Below are 20,393 nucleotides of genomic sequence, written 5' to 3'. Positions count from 1 at the left end.
AGTTCCAGTCCTTCTGGTTTTACAGGTTTGGTGGACCCACTCTTACAATCAAGAATCACAGGGTTGGAAAGGACCCTGAGAGAACATCCCACCAAACCCCAATATCATATTAATATCAAGTTCTGTAGTTGTAACAATCCATTGAAGGCTCTGAAGCACTGAGCTCTTCAAGAAAATTTATCTTTGAATTCCTCTCCTTAGTTTCAATTGTTTAGCTATGGTATGCAGAGTGTGAACAGAAGATTCTACACAAACACTTCCTGTGTGAGCTCATTCAATCACTGCTTTAGTTTTTTGCAGTGGACTTTAGCATCCTAGTTGGACGCGGGTGGCGCTGTGGGTTAAAGCTTCAGCGCCTAGGGCTTGACGATCGAAAGGTCGGCGGTTCGAATCCCCGCGGCGGGGTGCGCTCCCGCTGCTCGGTCCCAGCGCCTGCCAACCTAGCAGTTCGAAAGCACCCTCGGGTGCAAGTAGATAAATAGGGACCGCTTTCTAGCGGGAAGGTAAACGGCGTTTCCGTGTGCGGCTCTGGCTCGCCAGAGCAGCGATGTCACGCTGGCCACGTGACCTGGAAGTGTCTTCGGACAGCGCTGGCCCCTGGCCTCTTGAGTGAGATGGGCACACAACCCCAGAGTCTGGCAAGACTGGCCCGTACGGGCAGGGGTACCTTTACCTTTACCTTTAGCATCCTAGTACAGCATCCTAAGATTCCTGTTGCCAACATTATAGTAAACTAGAATACCTGTAAGTTTGCTTAGTTTTATCTATAATGTCTTGAATTTTATTTTTTAAAATCTGACACTTCTAGACAGTGAGTAGAGTGCATGCAAATTCTGTAACTTGGCACCCGTAACTTCATAGAATTGAGGGGAACTTAAATACTGAAGAAGGCTTATCTGAAAGCTGTAAGAAGCGCAGAGATTTAGTTTTGGTAACTTTCCATTACCACCCTGACTCTGGTCTTCTGCCCCCAATTAATTGCTCTAATAGTGTTTAAATTTGATCCAAAACTTTTCATGTGATCAAGAATATTTTGGTTTTGTGTGTAATGAGAGAAATCCCAAATTCTATTTGTATTACCTTGAGACCATTTTAATATTAATATCTTACTAAGATTTGGATGACTTCTCAAGATAAACAGATGAATTTATTTTCTTGACATATTTAATACTTGCTCTGATGCAACTGGTGGGAACGTATATGGGTTACCAACCCCACCTCCCCATTTTGTATTCATTTAATGTAATCACTTCAAATGTTTATATCTGTGCTGGGTAATCTCCATAATACTACTTTGCTCAGCAGTTGTCAGTGTTTATGTATTTTCTTGCATGGTGGATTTCTTAAGTTAGATTCGGTGCTCAAAAATGTTTTATTAATTACTTTGGGATCAGAGGTGATTTTACTGTCTGCAAACGAGACTGGTAATATAATGCATGTGTATGTCTTGGCAAAGTATATAATCTATTGCAAGACTGGATTAGTCTTGTTACTTCTATCCAGCATTACAAAAGTGTTGTGTTTATTAGATTCTTAATTTATATAATGTGTTGTAAATATATAGTCTTGTGTCTGAAGACATTAGTACAATTTCAGTTTGTGCTTATATTCTGTAACAATCTTAACTCCAGTTTGGATGATCTAATTTGGATATTTCCAGTCTTCAAGTATTAGAAACCATCCATGATATTGTATAATATTTTGATGGACTGTATTCTGTGTCATTATTAAACACGAGCTTCCTTTTTCCTTCTGTAAACAAGATTTATTTATTTAAAGCATCTTTGCCCTAATATTCAGCCTATGCAAGGGACCCACCACAGTTTACCAACATAAGAGAGTCACTGCCCTCAGGCCTGCAATCTAAAATACGGCACAGAAGGAAAAAGGATTGGGAGGGAGAAGCAAATCCTAGAAAGCAAGGAAATATAAACTTAAATAATTATGGCCTTTAGTGACCTGCTTGGTAATTCAGCAGGTGATGGAAGCCATTACATTTTAACACTCTACGATTCATCTGTGATTAATCTAAAAGAAATGAATAGCAAACTTCTTATTTCCTTAATCTGACCATGAGTTCTAGTGGTTCTTTTGCCTGTTTCCCTTGATTTTATCCTTATTCTACCCCCCCCCCTTCCTGCTGAAAAACAACACACACATAGATTTCTGCTTCTGGCATAGTTCCAGATAGAGCTTTCAGGAATCGTCAGGACTCTTCATCTATTAAAATCACAAGCACTCCAAGGCAGAACTTCAAAATGTAAAGCCTAATGCCTTGGTCAAATACTTCTGTTACTGTATGTTCTCCACATGTGGGGAAAAACACCTCTGTACAGGAGGAAAACGTGTTGCTTCTTAGCTCAAGGTTGCTGTGTGCCGCTGGCCAAATTACACTTGTACCAGAAAGTGTTTGACATGCCATCCTATTTGACTTTGATATCCCTGCTCTGAGGCAGTGTCTGTTCAATCAGTTTTTCTTGGATTCCATTTGGGAAGAAGGGTGGCACAACAAAATGGTCTGCTAGGTTTTTTCCCCTGCCAAACATATCTTGCGATCAACCTCTGCCATTCTTTAAAAATCAACGTTCCTTTTAAGATCGGTAGCATTTGGAATAGGAATAACATTTTGGGCAATACTGACATCTTAATTAGAGAAATTCTGCCCCAAATGGATAATTTTAGTCTATTCCATATTATCAAGTCCTTCTTAATTTTATTCCATGTCGGTGTATAGTTATTCTGGTATAGGTCGATATTTTTTGGGGTCAGCCAAATTCCTAAGTATTTCACTTTTTTGACGATTTCAATTCCTGTTTGTTGCTGCAATTCTTCCGTCGCTGATTTCTCCATATTTTTAACCATGATTTTTGTTTTCTTCCTATTTATTATGAACCCCGCTACCTCTCCAAATTTCTCAATTTCATCCAATATTTCTGTAGCTGACTCCAGCGGATCTTCAGCCGTCAGCACCAAGTCATCTGCGAAGGCTCTTACTTTATGTTGGTCTTTTCCTACCGCCACCCCTTTTATTCTTTCTTTTTTCCTTATTGAGTCTAGTAACACCTCCAGAACCATGATGAATATCAATGGGGACAGTGGACAGCCTTGTCTGGTGCCTTTTGAGATTTTTATTTCTTCTGAAATCACACTATTTACTATCAATCTGGCTCTTTGCTCCGTGTATATCGCCTTTACTCCGTTGAAAAAATCGTTGCCCATATCCCTCTGTTCGATGTTTTTCAGCAGAAAGTCCCATGATACATTATCAAATGCTTTTTCAGCATCCACAAACATTAGCATTGCCTGCTTCTCATTCCTAGCAGACAGATATTCTATAATATTTACAATATTTCTCACATTGTCTCTCATCTGTCTGCCGGGAAGGAAGCCTGCCTGATCTTCATGTATAATTCCTTGTAAAACCTTTTTCAGCCTTTCTGCCAGTATCCCTGCGAAGATTTTATAATCCGTATTCAATAGGGAGATTGGCCTATAATTTCTGACTTGCGTCAGATCTGCATCGTCTTTTGGAATAAATGTTATGAGTGCTTCTCTCCACGTCTCCGGAATCTCTTTCTCCTTCAAAATCATATTCATCACTTCTTTCATTGGTTGTATCAGAGTTGTCTCTAGTTCTTTATAGTACCTTGCTGTAAAGCCATCTGGTCCCGGGGCTTTTCCATTTTTCAGTTTTTTGATTGCCTCTTTTATCTCTTCCAATCTTATTGGGGTGTTCAGTCTCTCTTGTGCCTCTGTTGGAATCTTCTGTACTTCTTTCTCTTTTAAATATCTTTCTATTTTCCTTGTGTTGTTCTTTTCTTTCCTTCTATACAGTTGTTTGTAGAAATCCAAAAATCCTTTCCTAATCCCCTTAGGGTTGGTTATCTCCTCTCCACCCACCTCTATTTTGTTTATTGTATTTCGCTCTTTTCTTTCCTTAGTCTGCCATGCCAGCCACTTCCCTGCTTTATTTGCAAATTCAAAATTCTTTTGTCTTAATCTTTTAATATTCCATTCAACTTCTTTGTTTATCATCATTTCGAACTCCTTTTGCAAACCAAGAATTAAACATAAATTATTGATAGATGCAAAGGAAAGGGGGGGTTTTGCCCTGCCCGACTTAAAGATATATTATGAGTCAGCATGCTTATGTTGGCTGAAAGAATGGATCAACCTGAAAAACACAAAGCTGTTAGATCTGGAAGGATTCGATAATAGAGCTGGATGGCACGCCCATTTATGGAAGGAGAAGAAAAAGGGTTATAAATCATTTGAAAACCATATCTTTCGGAGAGCCTTGCTGGAGGTATGGGATAGATATAAAAACATTCTGGAAGTCGGAGTCCCACATTGGCTGTCCCCATTAGAGGTGTTGGCAGTTAAAAAAGTTAATATGAGAGACAACTGGGCGACTTATGGAGAATTGGTGAGGAAGGAAGGGGGAAAATGGAGGATAAAACCATACGAGGAAATAAAAGGGCAGGTTTATGATTGGCTACACTACCTCCAAATAAACGAAATGTTTAAGAGGGATGAAAAAGAAAAAGGGTATAGAGAAAGAGAATCCAAATTTCAAATAGAAATAGTGAATAACAACCATAAGGTGATTTCAAAAATGTATAAAATCTTGTTAGAATGGTATACGATGGATGAGGGGGTGAAAGATACGATGATTCAATGGGCCAGAGATTTGGGACAAAACATAGAAATAGATGATTGGTACAAAATATGGAACGAAAACATAAAATTTACAGCCTGTGTCTCCCTAAAAGAGAACTCAATGAAGATGGTGTATCGATGGTACCTGACGCCAGTAAGATTAGCTAGAATGTATAAAATCAGTAATAAATGTTGGAGGTGTGGAGAGAAGGAGGGTACATTCATGCACATGTGGTGGGAGTGCAGCAAAATAAGGGAATTTTGGGGGACTATACACAGTGAACTGAAGAAAATATTAGGATATAATTTTGTTAAAAAACCGGAAATTTTTCTATTAGGAATAACAAGAAGGGATATAATAAGGAAAGACTGTAAATTTTTTCAATATGCTATTACGGCGGCAAGGATGCTGGTGGCCCAGAATTGGAAAGGAAAAGAGGTCCCGACTCTGGAAGACTGGAGGGCTAAACTTATGGATTACGCAGAATTGGACAAATTAACAGGCAAAATAAGATATCAAAAAGATCAGAAATTTTTGGAAAACTGGGGGAAATTTACGGATTATTTGGAAATCGTATGTGAGGAACAGACAACGTTAGTGTGTCTCAAAGAAGCTTTGTGAAAGAGTGAGGAACATTACGCAAAGAGAAACATAGAAAGAATTGTAACGTTTAATGGTAATGTTGAAGCTAAGAAATGTGTAGATAGGATAGAGGGTGCGAAAGATTGTCGGGAAAGTTGAGGGAGGTCTAAACAGAGAAGAGAGATGAGATGTAATGGGATACAAATAAGTTTTTCTTTTTTGTGTTGCTAAAATTCAATAAAAATATATGAAAAAAAACAAAACAAAATGGTCTGCTAGGAGACTAGGTAAAGGTAAAGGGACCCCTGACCATTAGGTCCAGTCATGGACGACTCTGGGGTTGTGGCGCTCATCTCACTTTACTGGCCGAGGGAGCTGGCGTACAGCTTCCGGGTCATGTGGCCAACATGACTAAGCCACTTCTGGTGAACCAGAGCAGCGCACGGAAACGCTATTTACCTTCCCGCCAGAGCGGTTCCTGTTTATCTACTTGCACTTTGACGTGCTTTCGAATTGCTAGGTTGGCAGGAGCAGGGACCGAGCAACGGGAGCTTACCCTGTCGCAGGGATTCGAATCATTAACCTTCTGATCGGCAAGCCCTAGGCTCTGTGGTTTAGACCACAGTGCCATCCGCATCCCTTGCTAGGAGACTATCTTGATGCAATACTGTAAAAATTATTACTCCCGTCTGGTGTAGAATGTGTATGGAGAAGAGGTTGGCTAGAGCACATGTTGCACAGGCAGTTGTGCATAGAAAGAATTACAGTTAGAAACCAAACCCACAGAGGCAGGTTTGTATAAAATTAAGAAATGTTAGACACTATGCCATTTGGTATGGAGTCAATTATTCACCACATTTGATTGGTGCCAAGACAGCACCAAATGCATATTCTTTTCATTGGATTCTTATCCTGTTCCACAAAGTCAGGCTGCACTTGAATAAGTGAGCTGTTCATAAGAAAACCCATTTGAATACTTTCCCTAAGTCTTGCAGTTTCATTTTAAAATTAGAATTTTAATGCTTCTTCCACCCTGCCCGCTCCATCTTTGTTCAGTATTCTGGGATAAATTGGGTAATTCCACCCACAAAGGTTGGTAGTGGAGCAGTGGAAAGGACCTATGTGGGAATAATTCTGAACACACATCCACTTAGATAAGTCGGTACAGCATTGCAGCTTAAATAACCATATCCCCATTTGTGGTGTTGGTGACATTGATATTTTATCTAATTGTTGGTTGAAATCCCCCCTAACTGTGATAAATTTCTTTCTGCTCCATTGAAGGGAAATGAGAATTAGCCCACCTTATGAAATTCAGGGGTTTTTTTGCTGGCAAATGATGCCAACAGAATTATACAGAAGTTGGCTACTTTTGCATTAGCTCAAACTGCAAGTGGACCTTGTTAATTCCTATGCAGTCATACCTCGGGTTACAAACACTTTGGTTGCACTATTTCGGGTTGTGCACTACGCCAAACCCAGAAGTACTGGAACAGGTTACTTCCGGGTTTCTGCGCTTTGCGCATGTGCAGAAGCACTGAATCACGACCCATGCATGCGCAGACGCGGCACTGCTGGTTGCGGACTCTGCGGGTTGCGAACGTGCTTCCCACATGGATCACGTTCACAACCTGAGTGTCCACTTTATATTTGACTGGTCTATTATCTGATTCTTCTGATATGGAAGGTTTTTTTTGTGTTGGTTATTGATAGAACAACAGGTGCGCTCTCATTTGTGTATGTGGTAGATGCTTCTTTTTTTAAAAAAATGTTTATGGTTTGCACTAAATGTTTATGCTCATTAGTAAACTGTAGTTTCTGAGTGAAACAAATAATTGGATCTGAACTGTGCATTCATAATCAATATGATCTGTGGATGCTGCAGTACAGAACTGACAGGATGGTAAAATGCTGGCTGTTACCTCAAATCACTACTGACTTGTATTAAACATCTTTTAAGGGCTGGCTAAGACAAATAGCTGTGATGAAACGGCTCCTGGATTTGCCATTTCAGATTGCAGGTACAGAATCAAATGACTGATTTATTCCCCATAGACTAATATAATGCTTTACACAGAGGGATTGTGTCAGTCAGCACTGGGTTGTTCCTTACACATTATTTTTGAATTATAGTTTTATATTAGGGATGGATAAATCTGACCCTTTTGCTTTCTAGATTTCTCATTTTTCTAACTTTACTTCACCCCTTTTCGACATCTGTTTGTGATTTAAATTTTTTAGAAGTCTACATGAAAATTTCTATGCACTTTCAGACGCATGTCACCTAATAAACAGTTTTTTGGATGTAGATTTCCCTAATAGAAGGCATTTTTCCACATTTTTCTGTGTGAAGCTTTTTGTAATACACACATTTTTGGATGCTTTATATGGTTGGAGAAGTACATTGAAAAAAATTGAGTGCAAATTTTGAAGGATACCTGTGTTTAGTTTGTGTATTACCGGTATTTTGGAAAGTAGGAATTAGGTAGGCTTACATTTAAATGTGAAATAAACAAATTTCTTCCCATTCCCCATTTTGTGTTGAACTGCATAATTATTTTTATTGAATTGTCTGTTTCTGCCTACTGATATTGTCATATGATTATATTGGTAACAGTTCATACTTGTGAATCACTTTGAGTGCATCTTTGTTTTAGAAAAGCTGCATACAGATATCAAATCAAATGAATGGTTCTTGGTTTCGAGGGATGTTGAGAAGAATGAAGTGCATAGGGCCAATGGGGAACTGGAATTCAAAAGCAGAAATTGAGAACACAACATTTCTGTGCCATCAGTTTGTGAGTTTGTCAGTTCATTTGGTATTGGGATGTGTGGGTGTGGGTTTGTGTGTGAGAGAGAATATAGGGTTGGAGGTTTAAAAAAATGAATAAGAGGAAAGGAAACTGCTTTGGGATGGTACTTCCTTTTCATGCAGGTGTATAACATTTTTCTTTTTTGGAGTCTTGATGTGTTTCCTTTAAGGAGGCAGCACAGTGTTTCATATTTTAAAATTTGTTGGCTGTCATACAGTTTGTTGGCACTGGAAAATGTATTTGCAGCAGCAGCTATGATCCAAAAGTAATTCAATTGTAGTCCATAGGCTGGTTTTTTCCGTACCATTAAGAATATTGGTCAACTCCATGCCTATACTTTGAGTCTTTTTGGAAGCCAAGAAGTCTGGCAGCTTAGAGCACTGGTCAACTGAGTCTTATTAAAAGCAAGCAAACAAGCAAGTTTATGTTTCTTTTCCTTGACTCCCTCCCCTTTCAGCTGCTTTTCATTTTAATTCTAATAAAAATGCCTTTATTATGACATACAATATCTTGTTATTCCTCAAAATATGTTTATAGCGTCAGTGATACAGACAATAAAGTTTGTACTGCTAATGTGTGCCCTATTAATTTTCCACATGATTAATGAGTGTTGAAATTGTTATGGGACGCTTGAATGTAGGAGAAATATAATTTAATACATATGTCTACCATGTGTCAAGAGTTTATGTATTAAGGCTCAGTTTTTTAAAAAAATTCAATATATTTGCATCTGTTTGGCTATAATTGCTGAATTTGGGTGTAGCCACTGATATTGCTTAAATTGGATAATATTAATTTAATTCATTTAATGCAGGGGTTTTCATTACTGAGGACCACACAATTTACTTACTAAGCTGCATGTAACTGGTTGGCATCGGCCTGTCTCGGGAGACAGTGGAGGAGTGTCCCTTTGGGGGTGAGGTCAAACTGTTGGAAGGTTACAGCGCCTGCTATGTTGTAGAGACCAATGCAGGAGCGACATGTTTTGTAACTAAGACAGTTTTTATGCAGATATCAGATGCTAAACAGTAGCTGATTGATGTGCTTATTCTACAGCATCCTTATCTAGAATTTTTTGCTCTTGAACAGAAAAAAAACCCCTCAGTTATTGAATCAGGATTTGCTTTTTGATTAAAGATGTGAGCTCCATGATAATATCTATAGGAGCACTGTTCCAAAGCTGTGGTCCGCATAAAAACTAAACACATATGAGCCATGCCCACTTTGACCTGTGGTGTGGCAGCACACGTACACTTTGGAATCTCCTGCCTATTGACACCAGGCAAGTCCCTTTGCTGTATTCTTTTCAGCCCCTTGTTAAAACATTATTGTTTAGGGAAGCTTATAGAGACATGTAGAAGTTACATGTGTCTCTTCTGAGGGTTTCAATCATCTTTTGAATGTTTTAAAATACCTCTTTTTATGGTTTCTTCTCATGAATACTAACGTTTTATACTTTTGTAAACCACTTAAGAGTTTTTATAATAATCAATACAGTACATAAATTTTGTTAAGTAAAATAAATAGCTGTGGGACCATCAGGAGGGCTTCTCCCGATGATGGCAGTGATCTGGTCACTGTATAAAGGACAAGGAAGCCCTTTCAGTAACCTGGTTCTAGATCACTGAGGACTTTGTACACTAACAGCAATGTTTTCAACCTAGCTTAGTATTATACTGGCATGTATTTGGTAATGTACAGAGGAAAGATCTGTCCATTTGCAGGCAGGTTTTGCAAACATTTCTTAGGGAAGGTAAATCATATTCATTTCATTGGTCTCCCAACTATATTTCAAACTGCTACATTGTAATTTACCATTGTTATTATTTTAGAAAATATTATCCTTCAAGTAAAATCAGATGCTTTGCACTTTTTGAAGCACTTTTTCCTCAAGAGTAGTCAAAATATCTCATAAAGTAGAATAGTTATAATTGCCTGGAATTCCTTGAAGCTCAGGGCTTGGTTTCAGGAGGTCTTAAGCAAACACTGTCAGAAATCTACATGGATATGTTTACTTTGCCATATCAGTGCTCCATAATATCAGAGGATTAAATATGTATCAAATAGCAAAAGCATCAAACACTGTTTTAATTAGTTGATAAAGGAAAAGCAGTGATTGTTGCTTGCTTAAGAAGAATGTTCAATGGAAGCCAAAACAAATGCTGTACAAGTTCTGGAGAAAATCTGGAAGTATTTAAGGGTTTCTCTCCTCTTCATCTGAGACTATATAGGTTTATGTGCCAGTGTTGTATTGGTTAGTATTCTTCAGCATAACAATCAGTTATTCAGTAAGGAAATACGATAATTTTATCAGCAATACAGCTAAACAAGTCTTTGTACTTTATGTATTTTAAAATGAAAAATGAGGAAAATGACTTTGCCTGCTCCACGGAGAGTTCAAGGGTGTGTCTGTTCACCTTGGAACTGACATTATTGTGGTACGTGAAACGTATAGCCTCTGAGCTAAATCTTAAGGTCACGATGGCTTACTTCACAGACAACGTCACCTGATTTCAACGCCATTCAAACATGTAATATCACTTTATTGTTGACTATATTATTATGGTGTTTAAATAAAAACACACAACAAAAGGCAGCAGATGGGTCACAAAACTGCAGGAATCCACCAAGGCTGTCTGATCCTCACAGCCAGTGTGGTTTGGCACTGCTGTGATGCTGTTCATCATGGTGAGAGCCCTTTCCTGAACTCGCTTAGCTATGCTAAGCGACTGATGGAGACTTGGGCGTGGGCATTGTTCTGCCTCCTTTTAGGCAGCCAGTGCCTGACTTGGTAACAGACTGGAATAGCTTGAAATGATGCAGGGATTCCTGCTTCCTTGTCCCACAAGCAATGTTTCAATCTTAATCTTCTACTTTGCTCTAATCAGTCAATCTGTTTCTTCTAACTTTAGATTCTCACCAGTGCTATGGGATTAGTACAGTAGCTTTACAGTTGCCAGTTTTTTTGTTTGTTTGTTTTTTTAAAAAATCTTTACGGTAGCAAACTTGAATTCCCAAATGATTGTGTGCTGGATATGTCCCTGCTTATGGTTTTTATGTGGAAATGTGCAACAGTTACAATCTCATAAGCAATAATTTTCAACATCAGTGCACGTTATACCACACCAAAACCAAAAATGAGGTCATATTCCACAGCAGTTTAGTTTATTACTAAATGATCCGTTTTATATTCAGATATCACTGGCCCAGTCCTGTGAACTGTGGAACTAAGGCACCACCATAAGTTTAGGGTCTCAGAACTGGTACAATCCAGCGGTTCCGTCTGTCTCCTTTCACAAGCAGTGCAGCACAATACCAACAGCAGCAACCTCTGTTGACACTAACTGGGGTGGCCCTTGTATGCCATAGATAAAACTACCCCCCTCCTTAAAATGTGTGTCTCGCCAGCTAGCTTAGATATTGGATCACCTGCTTAGGTTCACAACTAGTTAAAGAGAAAAATGCAAACATGCTAAAAACCTAATAAATATTATACGTCAGCCAACCTTAGCCAAAATTAAAATCAGTGGCAGCCAACAGAGAGCCTTTTAAATAAAAGTGTATTATTATTATTATTATTATTATTATTATTATTATTATTATTATTATCATCATCATCATCATCATCACTGCTGCTGCTGCTAATGCTAATATTATCACTGTTACTGTTTTATTTTGTTACTCACCTTTCACCGTGAGATCCCAGGCAAGTCGCAACCATGTAAAATACAACATTAAAACAGATTAAAACAAATCACAATCACAGCCAGGGTGAGTCCTAAAAATATAGATCACAAGTGTCAACGGCCAGGGTAAAGAGGTGAATCTTCAACATTCAACAAAAAGCTTCCCAGCTTGGGGGCTGCCTCAGAAATTGCTCCACAAGCTTTTGAAGGTAGAGAAAGTACCAAGAGGGGCTCCTCTGTTGATTTTAATTACTACTAGGAGTCTAGCTCTTCAGCAAACTAACCAGATGGACCTCCTATATAAGGGATTCGATGGGGAGGGTGTCACAACTAAGCAGCAGTCCATGCTCTGATAACAACTGGATTTACATCTAGAATTCATATACTTCTGTTCTAAAGCAGCTGCACTGGTTGCCAGTTTCTTTCTGAGACCAATTCAAGATGCTCGCATTCCTGTTTAAAGATCTACACCACTTGGGCCCCAAATATTTGAAAGGCTGCCTCCTTCCTTCCTTGCATTCCATCCTGGGTGTTGGTCAGTAAAGGAGGCCCTCTTGGTTGTTCCACTAGTCTTGGCAGCTTGAGGAGTTGGTGGCTCAGGAAAGGCTCTGTGGTAAACCTCAGCATTGAGGAACTCCCTCAGAGGGGCATCTGATATCATACTTTTTCACCCTCTGCTTTATGCTGAAGACTGACCCGCTTACCCTGGCTTTGTGACAGTTGAAAATATTTTTTGTGACATTCCTGAACACTGTAAATTAACCTGATGATTGTTGTGTGTGGTTGGCTGGTTTTATTGTGTTTTCAGTTATATTGTTTTGTTGTTGTAACCTGCCTTGGGACCTTATGGTGAAGGGCAGGTAATAAATCTAATAAATAATAGGAAAATAACCTTATTTTATGGATCTCATTCTGTGTTTGACACTTTAAAAAGTTGTCTGTCCTCCTTAAGTAATATGTCAACATCTTTTTTAAGTTAAAAATGTGGTATTTATAACATTTCAGGAACTTTTGAGGAATAGGTTAGGAGCGAATTTCAAAAATGATTTCCTTAAGAGTTTAAGCACTAAAATGCAGTGCAATATAAAAGCATCCTTTTTACTGATGGAAGACAGCTATTCAAATAGTGAAGAAGAGAATGGTAGACAAATATGGCACAATTCATACTTTACCTTATAATTTATTTGTCTGTCTTTATTTGAGTCTTTTCTATCCCAAGGGCCCAGTACTGGTTGTACAAAAGGCAACATTGTTTATTACTTGCAGATCTGTCCAAAATTGAGTCAGTCAAAACAGAATTTAGCTTTAAGACCGGTCTATTTCACAGAATGAAAATCTCTTCCATCTGTAGAATATGACAAGCAGAAGCTACAAAATTCCAAGACTCTGGATGGTTCACAGAAACACCAGTGATTAAGCCTGAGAACATTTAGTACTACCCACTCAGACAATAAAAGAAACCTTCAGATTTCAACCATTGAAAAATGTGAAGTGAATGAATCAAATTCATTATTGCTCGTTGCATGAGTGTTTTTGGCAGAAAACTTCAAATCTATGGCTAAGGCTTTAAATTTTGCCTGCATTTGTACCACCTCAAATTTTATTCTCTAATGAACACTTCAAAAGATACTGGCCAATAACAATGGGTAACATTTACCACATACACACATGAAACTAAATCAAGAACAAACAGTTCAAGAGAACTGAAAGAGTAGTAGAAACCAACAATGCAGGCAGTATAACATGGGTCAGCAATTCTTGTGAATGCAGCAGCAAAGAAGGAATGTTAATCAATGTATTATGTTTTAGTACAAGGTACCAGATTGGCTGGCTCCCTTGTCATGCCAAAAGGATTTCAAAGAGTTCCCAAATTTTTTGTTCCCACCATTAAGTCATTTGACTGATCCATCAAAACCACACTGACTTCTCTGGTTATGTACTGGTACTCTGTATCAGTGCTTACTCACTACGAATCTACACAAGAGTCCACCCTTTTGTTGGCCTTCTGGTATGCCCTGTCCATCTCATGTAGATTTAGGGTTACACTTTACCTTGAACAGGTGTTAGCTAGGTAAGCACCAAAGCCTCACATTTGTGATACAGTATCATTATAGTTCCTGTTTTGAATTTAATACTACCAGTTCCAGCTTTCTATGCTTTTCAAGTGCATCACAAGGAGCCAGAGGTACCTTGATAGCTTGTTTGTAAACAACAATAACCTTGAGGCTTAGCAGATCAGCAAGCCTGCTTCCTGTGTGCTTGAAGAAAATATCCACACCAAATCAGACAAATTGGCCCCATATTCTGTAATGCAGCCGATCCTCCCATTCTCCAGCACTGTGTTCCTTTATGGAATGTGCCAATTGGTCTGCTTCCTGTTTGCCCTCCTTTTCACTCTTTGTAACTTGAGGTATCTGCACAGCATGATTTTAAATCCTCCCATCAAGCATGTCAGGCAAGATTACTTTAATGCTTGTAAATAGCTGGCTAAACAACAGAAGTCTGGTTTCCCCTCACAGATTATGTCTAACTGCCCCAAATGTTAATGGATTCCAATTATAAGGACCATAAACGCATCTCAATATGTCTGATAGAGCATGCAATTCCATTTTGGGATGTCTTCTTTCAGAGTAACATATGAGCCTATCCAGTGTTGTGACCAGTTTCTTGATTTTTTCCCCACATTATCAGAGCAAAAGAGCTGTTTTCCCTAATTCTGAGACCATTTGTATTTTGTGATATAGGTGTTGGTTGGGAAATAAAAATTTCATATACAATTTCTTTTGAAGTAACTCTAAGAACTGATATTGTCTTTATCATAGCTTCAATATGCTGTTTGATTAATGGAGTGACCAACGTACTGAATTTCAAAATCTTTTCCCCTGAGTAATTCTAGCTAATGTAGCTATAGAATTTTATTTTATTTTTGTCACACGTGAATGAGTTTGCAGACCTGTTGGATTTCAGTCTGTTACCCCGTCACACAATGTGCAGACATTCTTCTGAAAGTTATCACAGTCTAATTGGAATTCTATCATATTGTCTGCTTTTGGCAGCCACTGGGAGAAAAGGGACTCAGCAGAAATGAACTCGTCCCATTTCTGCAGTAGGAGCCCCCGTTGGATCTCAGTCTCTTCTTTTCACAGAAGAAAAATTCTGGATTTAACCTATAATCTTGAAAACAATGGTCAGTGTCCTCCAGGGGGATCAAGAAACATCGGAACAAATTCAGAAGGTGCACAGGGGAAGGAGAAGGGGGCAGAAGTTCTGTTGTGCACGTAGAAATCCTAAAACTGATAGACTGAGTTACCACTCAGTTTCTGATCAATTTTGACCAGATGCTTTTGAGTTTGTGGCAATGGAACATTTAGATATGCATGTCCATCATTCAACCATTTTGTCCTACTAATTTGTTAAAACTAGGGGCAGTGTGGCTTATCGCTGGAATTTGAAGTTCAGTGAACATCTTGCATTCATAATAATTATATCTGACTATAAATGCTAACAAGTCATCTCTAATTAGGAGACTTGAATATTTTCACTTAAATACCTGGCTTTTGAAATGCAGAAATTTAAGATTTTGAAAAGTTGGCTGTAGGGTAGGGGAACTGACCTTTGTGATGACATTTAAAATCTGTGGGTAGTAAGCTGATGTTTCTTGGTGAAAAGGCCAAAAACAGATACTTTCAAGGGCTTATTTTGCGGTTGTGAATTCAAAATCAAATTTAACTTTTTAGGTCTGTCTCAGCTCTACATGTAAGTTATCCAGAGAGAGGAAAGGGTGTGTCTGTCTTTTCAGTCCAGCAATGGAGCAATAAACAGAGCATAAACTTGGCAGTGACTTAAGTAACTAGAACCATTTTAATGTAAAATGCAATATAGGGGCTGACAGGGAAGAAATTATAATAACAAGGCTTGTTCCTTATAAGAACGATGAAGGAGATGAATTTCATATACTTTTATAAGGGAATATTTGGATTGCTATGAAGAATGAATAGGTTGGAAATTTGCTGCTTAATGATGTATTGCTTCATTTGTCGTTCACATTTTGCATGATATTCACATGTCTCCATAGTCCTTTTTGTTTAGTATGTCACCTGAACTGAGGTTCGTGGTTAAGGTCTTAGCTAACTATGAGCTGTAACCAAGACCAAGCCTTGGTTCAATTCAGTCTGCTCCTCCACATGCAGCTGCTGGGTGACCTTGGGCCGGTCACACTTCTCTGAAGTCTCTCAGCCCCACTCACCTCACAGAGTGTTTGTTGTGGGGGAGGAAGGGAAAAGAGAATGTTAGCCGCTTTGAGACTCCTTCGGGTAGTGATAAAGCGGGATATCAAATCCAAACTCTTCCTCTTCTTCTTCTTCGCCTTCCACCATGTGTTCACTTCTGTCTCATGGGCAGGCTGGCACTGCAGTGGTACTAGCCATGATGGGTACGCTCTGCTTCCATAGTTGGAGGCAGTAATTCTTCTGAATGCGAGTTGCTGGAAACTGCAGGAAGGGAAAGTGCTGTTGTGCTCCGGTCCTGCTTGTGGGTCTCCCACATGTGGGTCTCCCACATGTATCGGCCACTGTGAGAACAGGATTCCTGGACTAGAAGGGCTGTTGCCCTGATTCAACAGGCTCTTCTTACATTCTTAACTGCTATTTTATTACTTGTCTCATGCCACTACAGTAACGATTAAACATCAGAAGAACCACATGGGCAGGCCTAGAGACCCTTATGGTTTCAGCTTAAAAACTTTATGGTGGCAGCATAGGACCAAGTGATGGAGAAGTAGTTCTTTGAAGGCTAGGACAAATAAAGTGCTATCAGTAACTGTGCCTAAGCTGTGATGTAACTTAAGGACTAGTGCTGGCTGCTCTGCACTCGGGTGAAATTATGTCATGGTGATTTTAAAGCAGCAGCATTCTAGATATGTTTTATTTTTCAGCAGCACTAACCCGAGGTTTCTCAACTTGTTTTTCCTAGTGTGGTAAAGCACTCCCTGGTCTCTCAAAGCAAGAAGATTGCTGTGGGACTGTGGGTACTTCCTGGGGCTTTAACAAATGCCAAAAATGTCCAAAGAAACCAGGTAAGTGTTTTTCAGATTTGTTTTCATCTTACCGTTCTGCACTATAATGTGCATATGTCAGCATATGTATGTCCTTTTCAGCATAGGGACATAAGGGTATGAGTAAAGCTTTGAGTTTTAAAAAATAGCGCTGTACGCTGCTATTGTTTTTCAGGAAGGCAATTAGTGTTTGGCAATGGTAGGAACAGAAACAGTACCCATTTAAGTAATTATTGTGGTACTCAGAATCATAGAAGTATGTTCACTCATAATGCAATGGCTAACAAAAGAGATTTTCTGCTTCTTTTATTTGGCTTCAGTCTAAATCTCCTTTGTCAATTTGCAAAAAAAGAAAAAAAACATTAATGTGCTTACTAATTTCCTATGAAGACGAGCAAATGCACTCATTTCATAGATCCCAGATAAGCACTAAGAGGAAACTGAGTAAGCTGTTAACACTTTTGACATTAAGCTGGTATCCTTGCCTGGTAGTTGACTCATTCACAGGATGCTGATTCAGGGTCGCCTTATTCCCATGACATTTTGACGTTTTCCTTTACTAAAGTTGTATTATTTGTCAGACTGTAATCATGTTGGATGAAAAACGACTTTCCTTGGAATCTTTTATGGTTTTGAGCTTCATGACCTTGACATGAGATTGACATATTTTTATAATGCCAATATAAAATATGAGAGCCAGTGTGGTGTAGTGGTTAAGAGCGGTAGTCTCGTAATCTGGGGAACCGGGTTCGCGTTTCCGCTCCTCCACATGCAGCTGCTGGGTGACCTTGGGTCAGTCACACTTCTCTGAAGTCTCTCAGCCCCACTCACCTCACAGAGTGTTTGTTGTGGGGGAGGAAGGGAAAGGAGAATGTTAGCCGCTTTGAGACCTTCTTCTCTTCTCTATGGGACTGAACTGTGCATGTTGTACTAAGTGATGATCAGCATCATTATTTAATGCATTTTGATGCTGCAAAGTATGAAAACGCAGGTTTGCAGCCTCTCTGTGGTGGGTGGTGTTGCACTTCCTGCATGGCTGGCAGAGGGGGGACAGATTGTTCCCTGCAAAGTGATGATGCCACAGTTCAGGCTTGAGCTGGCCCTAGGGCCCATTCAGCAGCAGGGGCAGGACCTGGGTGTGAACCAGGTTGAAGACTGCTTTGTACTGGTCTGCAGAGGAAACCCTGGGCCACAGCTGCACCCATGTTCACACCGCGAGCTGATTCTCCTTCTCTCACTTTGTAAGATTGAATCTTTATCTGGATGGATATTGGCTACTGATTGAAAGAGCCATAAAGACATTTATCCATGGCTCAAATTGGTCAGTGCTAGTGGCTACCTTGATATGTCATTTTTTGTAATGCCCACATTCATCACAACTTTGTCATTGGGCAGTACCCATAGCGGATCTCCATAAGGGGTCTTGGATGAGGCATGCTAAGACCTCAGCCATAGCTTGAGGGGAGCAGGTACCACAAACCAACTTTGCTGTTGTACCCAACTGTCTGGCCCACACCATGGTGGAACCTTTCCAACTTCGGATTTCAGCAGGTGGGCTGGAGGGAGATATTGGGTCAGTAGTTGGGCTGCCCAGTGCATGGATCCTTTCCTTCTGCGACAGCAAACCCCGGAGTACTTTAAACAATAAAGTTGTTTAACCCCACATTCTGCCTCAGACTGCAATAGTTCTTCAAATGATCCCTACAAGCCAAAGTATGTTAAGAGCAGATTGGAGTGTGGATATGTGGAAGTAGACTTCTAAAAAGAGTTTTAAATAGAGAGTGCTGCAATAAAAAATGTTGCAGTGTACCTGTGGTCCATAAGATCCAAGCAAATGAGTGCAGAAATAACTGGGGTGTGTGTAAACATTATAAATGTTGGGCCATTGTTCTCTGCTCTAATTCAGCTACTTTTGGCATACAGCACACTACTTTTTAAAAAGAGATCATGGACTTCAAAATGAACCCTTAAAGATAAAGATAGGTAGAATGCATCTCATTCTATGGCAGATAGAATGAACGCACACTTTATGGGACATGTGACCTTGCACAAGTTTTCAGAGAGATGGTGGCCCTGCCCTTGTAAACCTTTCTCTCACTCTCTTTCTCATACACGTACAGTGGTACCTCAGGTTACAAACACCTTGGGTTACAAACACTTTGGGTTACAGACTCTGCAAACCTGGAAATAGTACCTCGGGTTAAGAACTTTACCTCAGGATGAGAACAGAAATTGCATGGCGGCTGTGCAGTGGCAGCGGGAGGCCCTATTGGCTAAAGTGGTACCTTAGGTTAAGAACGGTTTCAGGTTAAGAACGGACCTCCGGAACAAATTAAGTTAGTAACCAGAGGTACCACTGTATATATGGGTTGTGGGCATACATTTCAACATGTACCATGGCTCTTCAAAATTTCAACAGCATGATGTAATCTTTATGGGCTAGATTTGGTTGATTTGGCATGGAATGCCTCAACAATGGTTTTAAATATGGTTGCAAACCTAGTTTTGCAACTTAGCCTTAACCATAGTCACCTGATTTAGATATCATGGCAAGCAAGGCTTAGAACAGCGTAGAGGAAGGACTCAGTGTGTATGAGAGCAGACAAAGAAGGGGGAGCATGTGAACTCATGGCACTTTCCTGACCTTGTAGACTCTGGTTTGGAGGATTGTATCACTTGGTAATTTCCTCTTTTTTTTTTAATCTTCAAATTTAGCTTACCCTGGATATAGCCAAGTGGTGGATTGTCCACAAGGTTACAAAAGAATTAATGCTACTTTTTGTCAAGGTAAGATGTTTTCAGCATTTGTTTTGAGCAGGAATGGGGTTCTGTGGCTCTACAGATGTAGTTCAACAGCCGATCGTTGTATCCCAACATCTGGAGGGCCACGGGTTCCCCACCCATGGTTTTGAATAATTCTGTTGAGCTAAAATAAATTGTGTGCATTTCTCAATTTACTTAAATGCATACTATGAATAAATCTGTTAAGTCAGTTTCATTTGCAGGAGGTGGGGTAGTCGTGTTAGTTGTAATTAAGTAGAAAATATTGCCTGTTTGATAAATGAAATCACTCAAGACTTATATGGCTCATCATTTGCATTTATTGTTGGAAATATTTATAGCCCGCCTGTCCATTCCCAGTAACAACACCAAGTCAACTTAAAGTCAACATAATTAAAATCACTGACACACATTAAGAAAAAATATGTAGTGAGTTTAGGAATTCACACAAGCCAGAATTAAATTAGTTTTATCTCATGATGGAATACCATCAGAAAGTAGATCTGCTTTGTAAGAAAATTCCAGAGTCGGATTGCCCCTATGGAGACGGCCCACTTCTGTGTACCTCTGAGTAACTACTAACTGTGCTTATGGTGCTGGTGGTTTCAGAATATTGCAGGGGGACATGGCCCATTGGGTGTTCTAGTCTTAAACCATTAGTGGTTTAAAGGTAATGACCAGCTCTTTGAATAGACCCTGGAATTGGAAATAATGGAAGGTGTTAATAGTCAGGTCATATGATACAAATAAAGGTAAAGGTAAAGGTACCCCTGCCCGTACGGGCCAGTCTTGACAGACTCTGGGGTTGTGCGCCCATC

At 39.5% G+C, this 20,393-nt stretch overlaps 1 protein-coding gene across 13 annotated transcripts in view; it reads left to right on the top strand.

The window, feature by feature from the left end:
- Positions 1-20,393, top strand: part of LTBP1 (latent transforming growth factor beta binding protein 1) — a 187,018-nt gene that overhangs the window by 72,752 nt on the left and 93,873 nt on the right. For all 13 annotated transcript variants that reach the window (XM_081905343.1, XM_081905338.1, XM_081905346.1 and 10 more), the window contains 2 exons: positions 16,713-16,815; positions 19,510-19,581. In XM_081905343.1, the coding sequence (XP_081761469.1) occupies positions 16,713-16,815; positions 19,510-19,581 (175 nt within the window). The remainder of the gene's footprint in view (positions 1-16,712; positions 16,816-19,509; positions 19,582-20,393) is intronic.

The sequence above is a fragment of the Podarcis melisellensis genome (genome assembly GCF_964234715.1).
Source record: "Podarcis melisellensis genome assembly, chromosome: 3".
Taxonomy (NCBI): Eukaryota; Metazoa; Chordata; class Lepidosauria; order Squamata; family Lacertidae; genus Podarcis; species Podarcis melisellensis.
The sequence above is the reverse complement of the archived record's forward strand: the minus strand, read 5'-3'. Positions and strand labels throughout refer to the sequence as shown.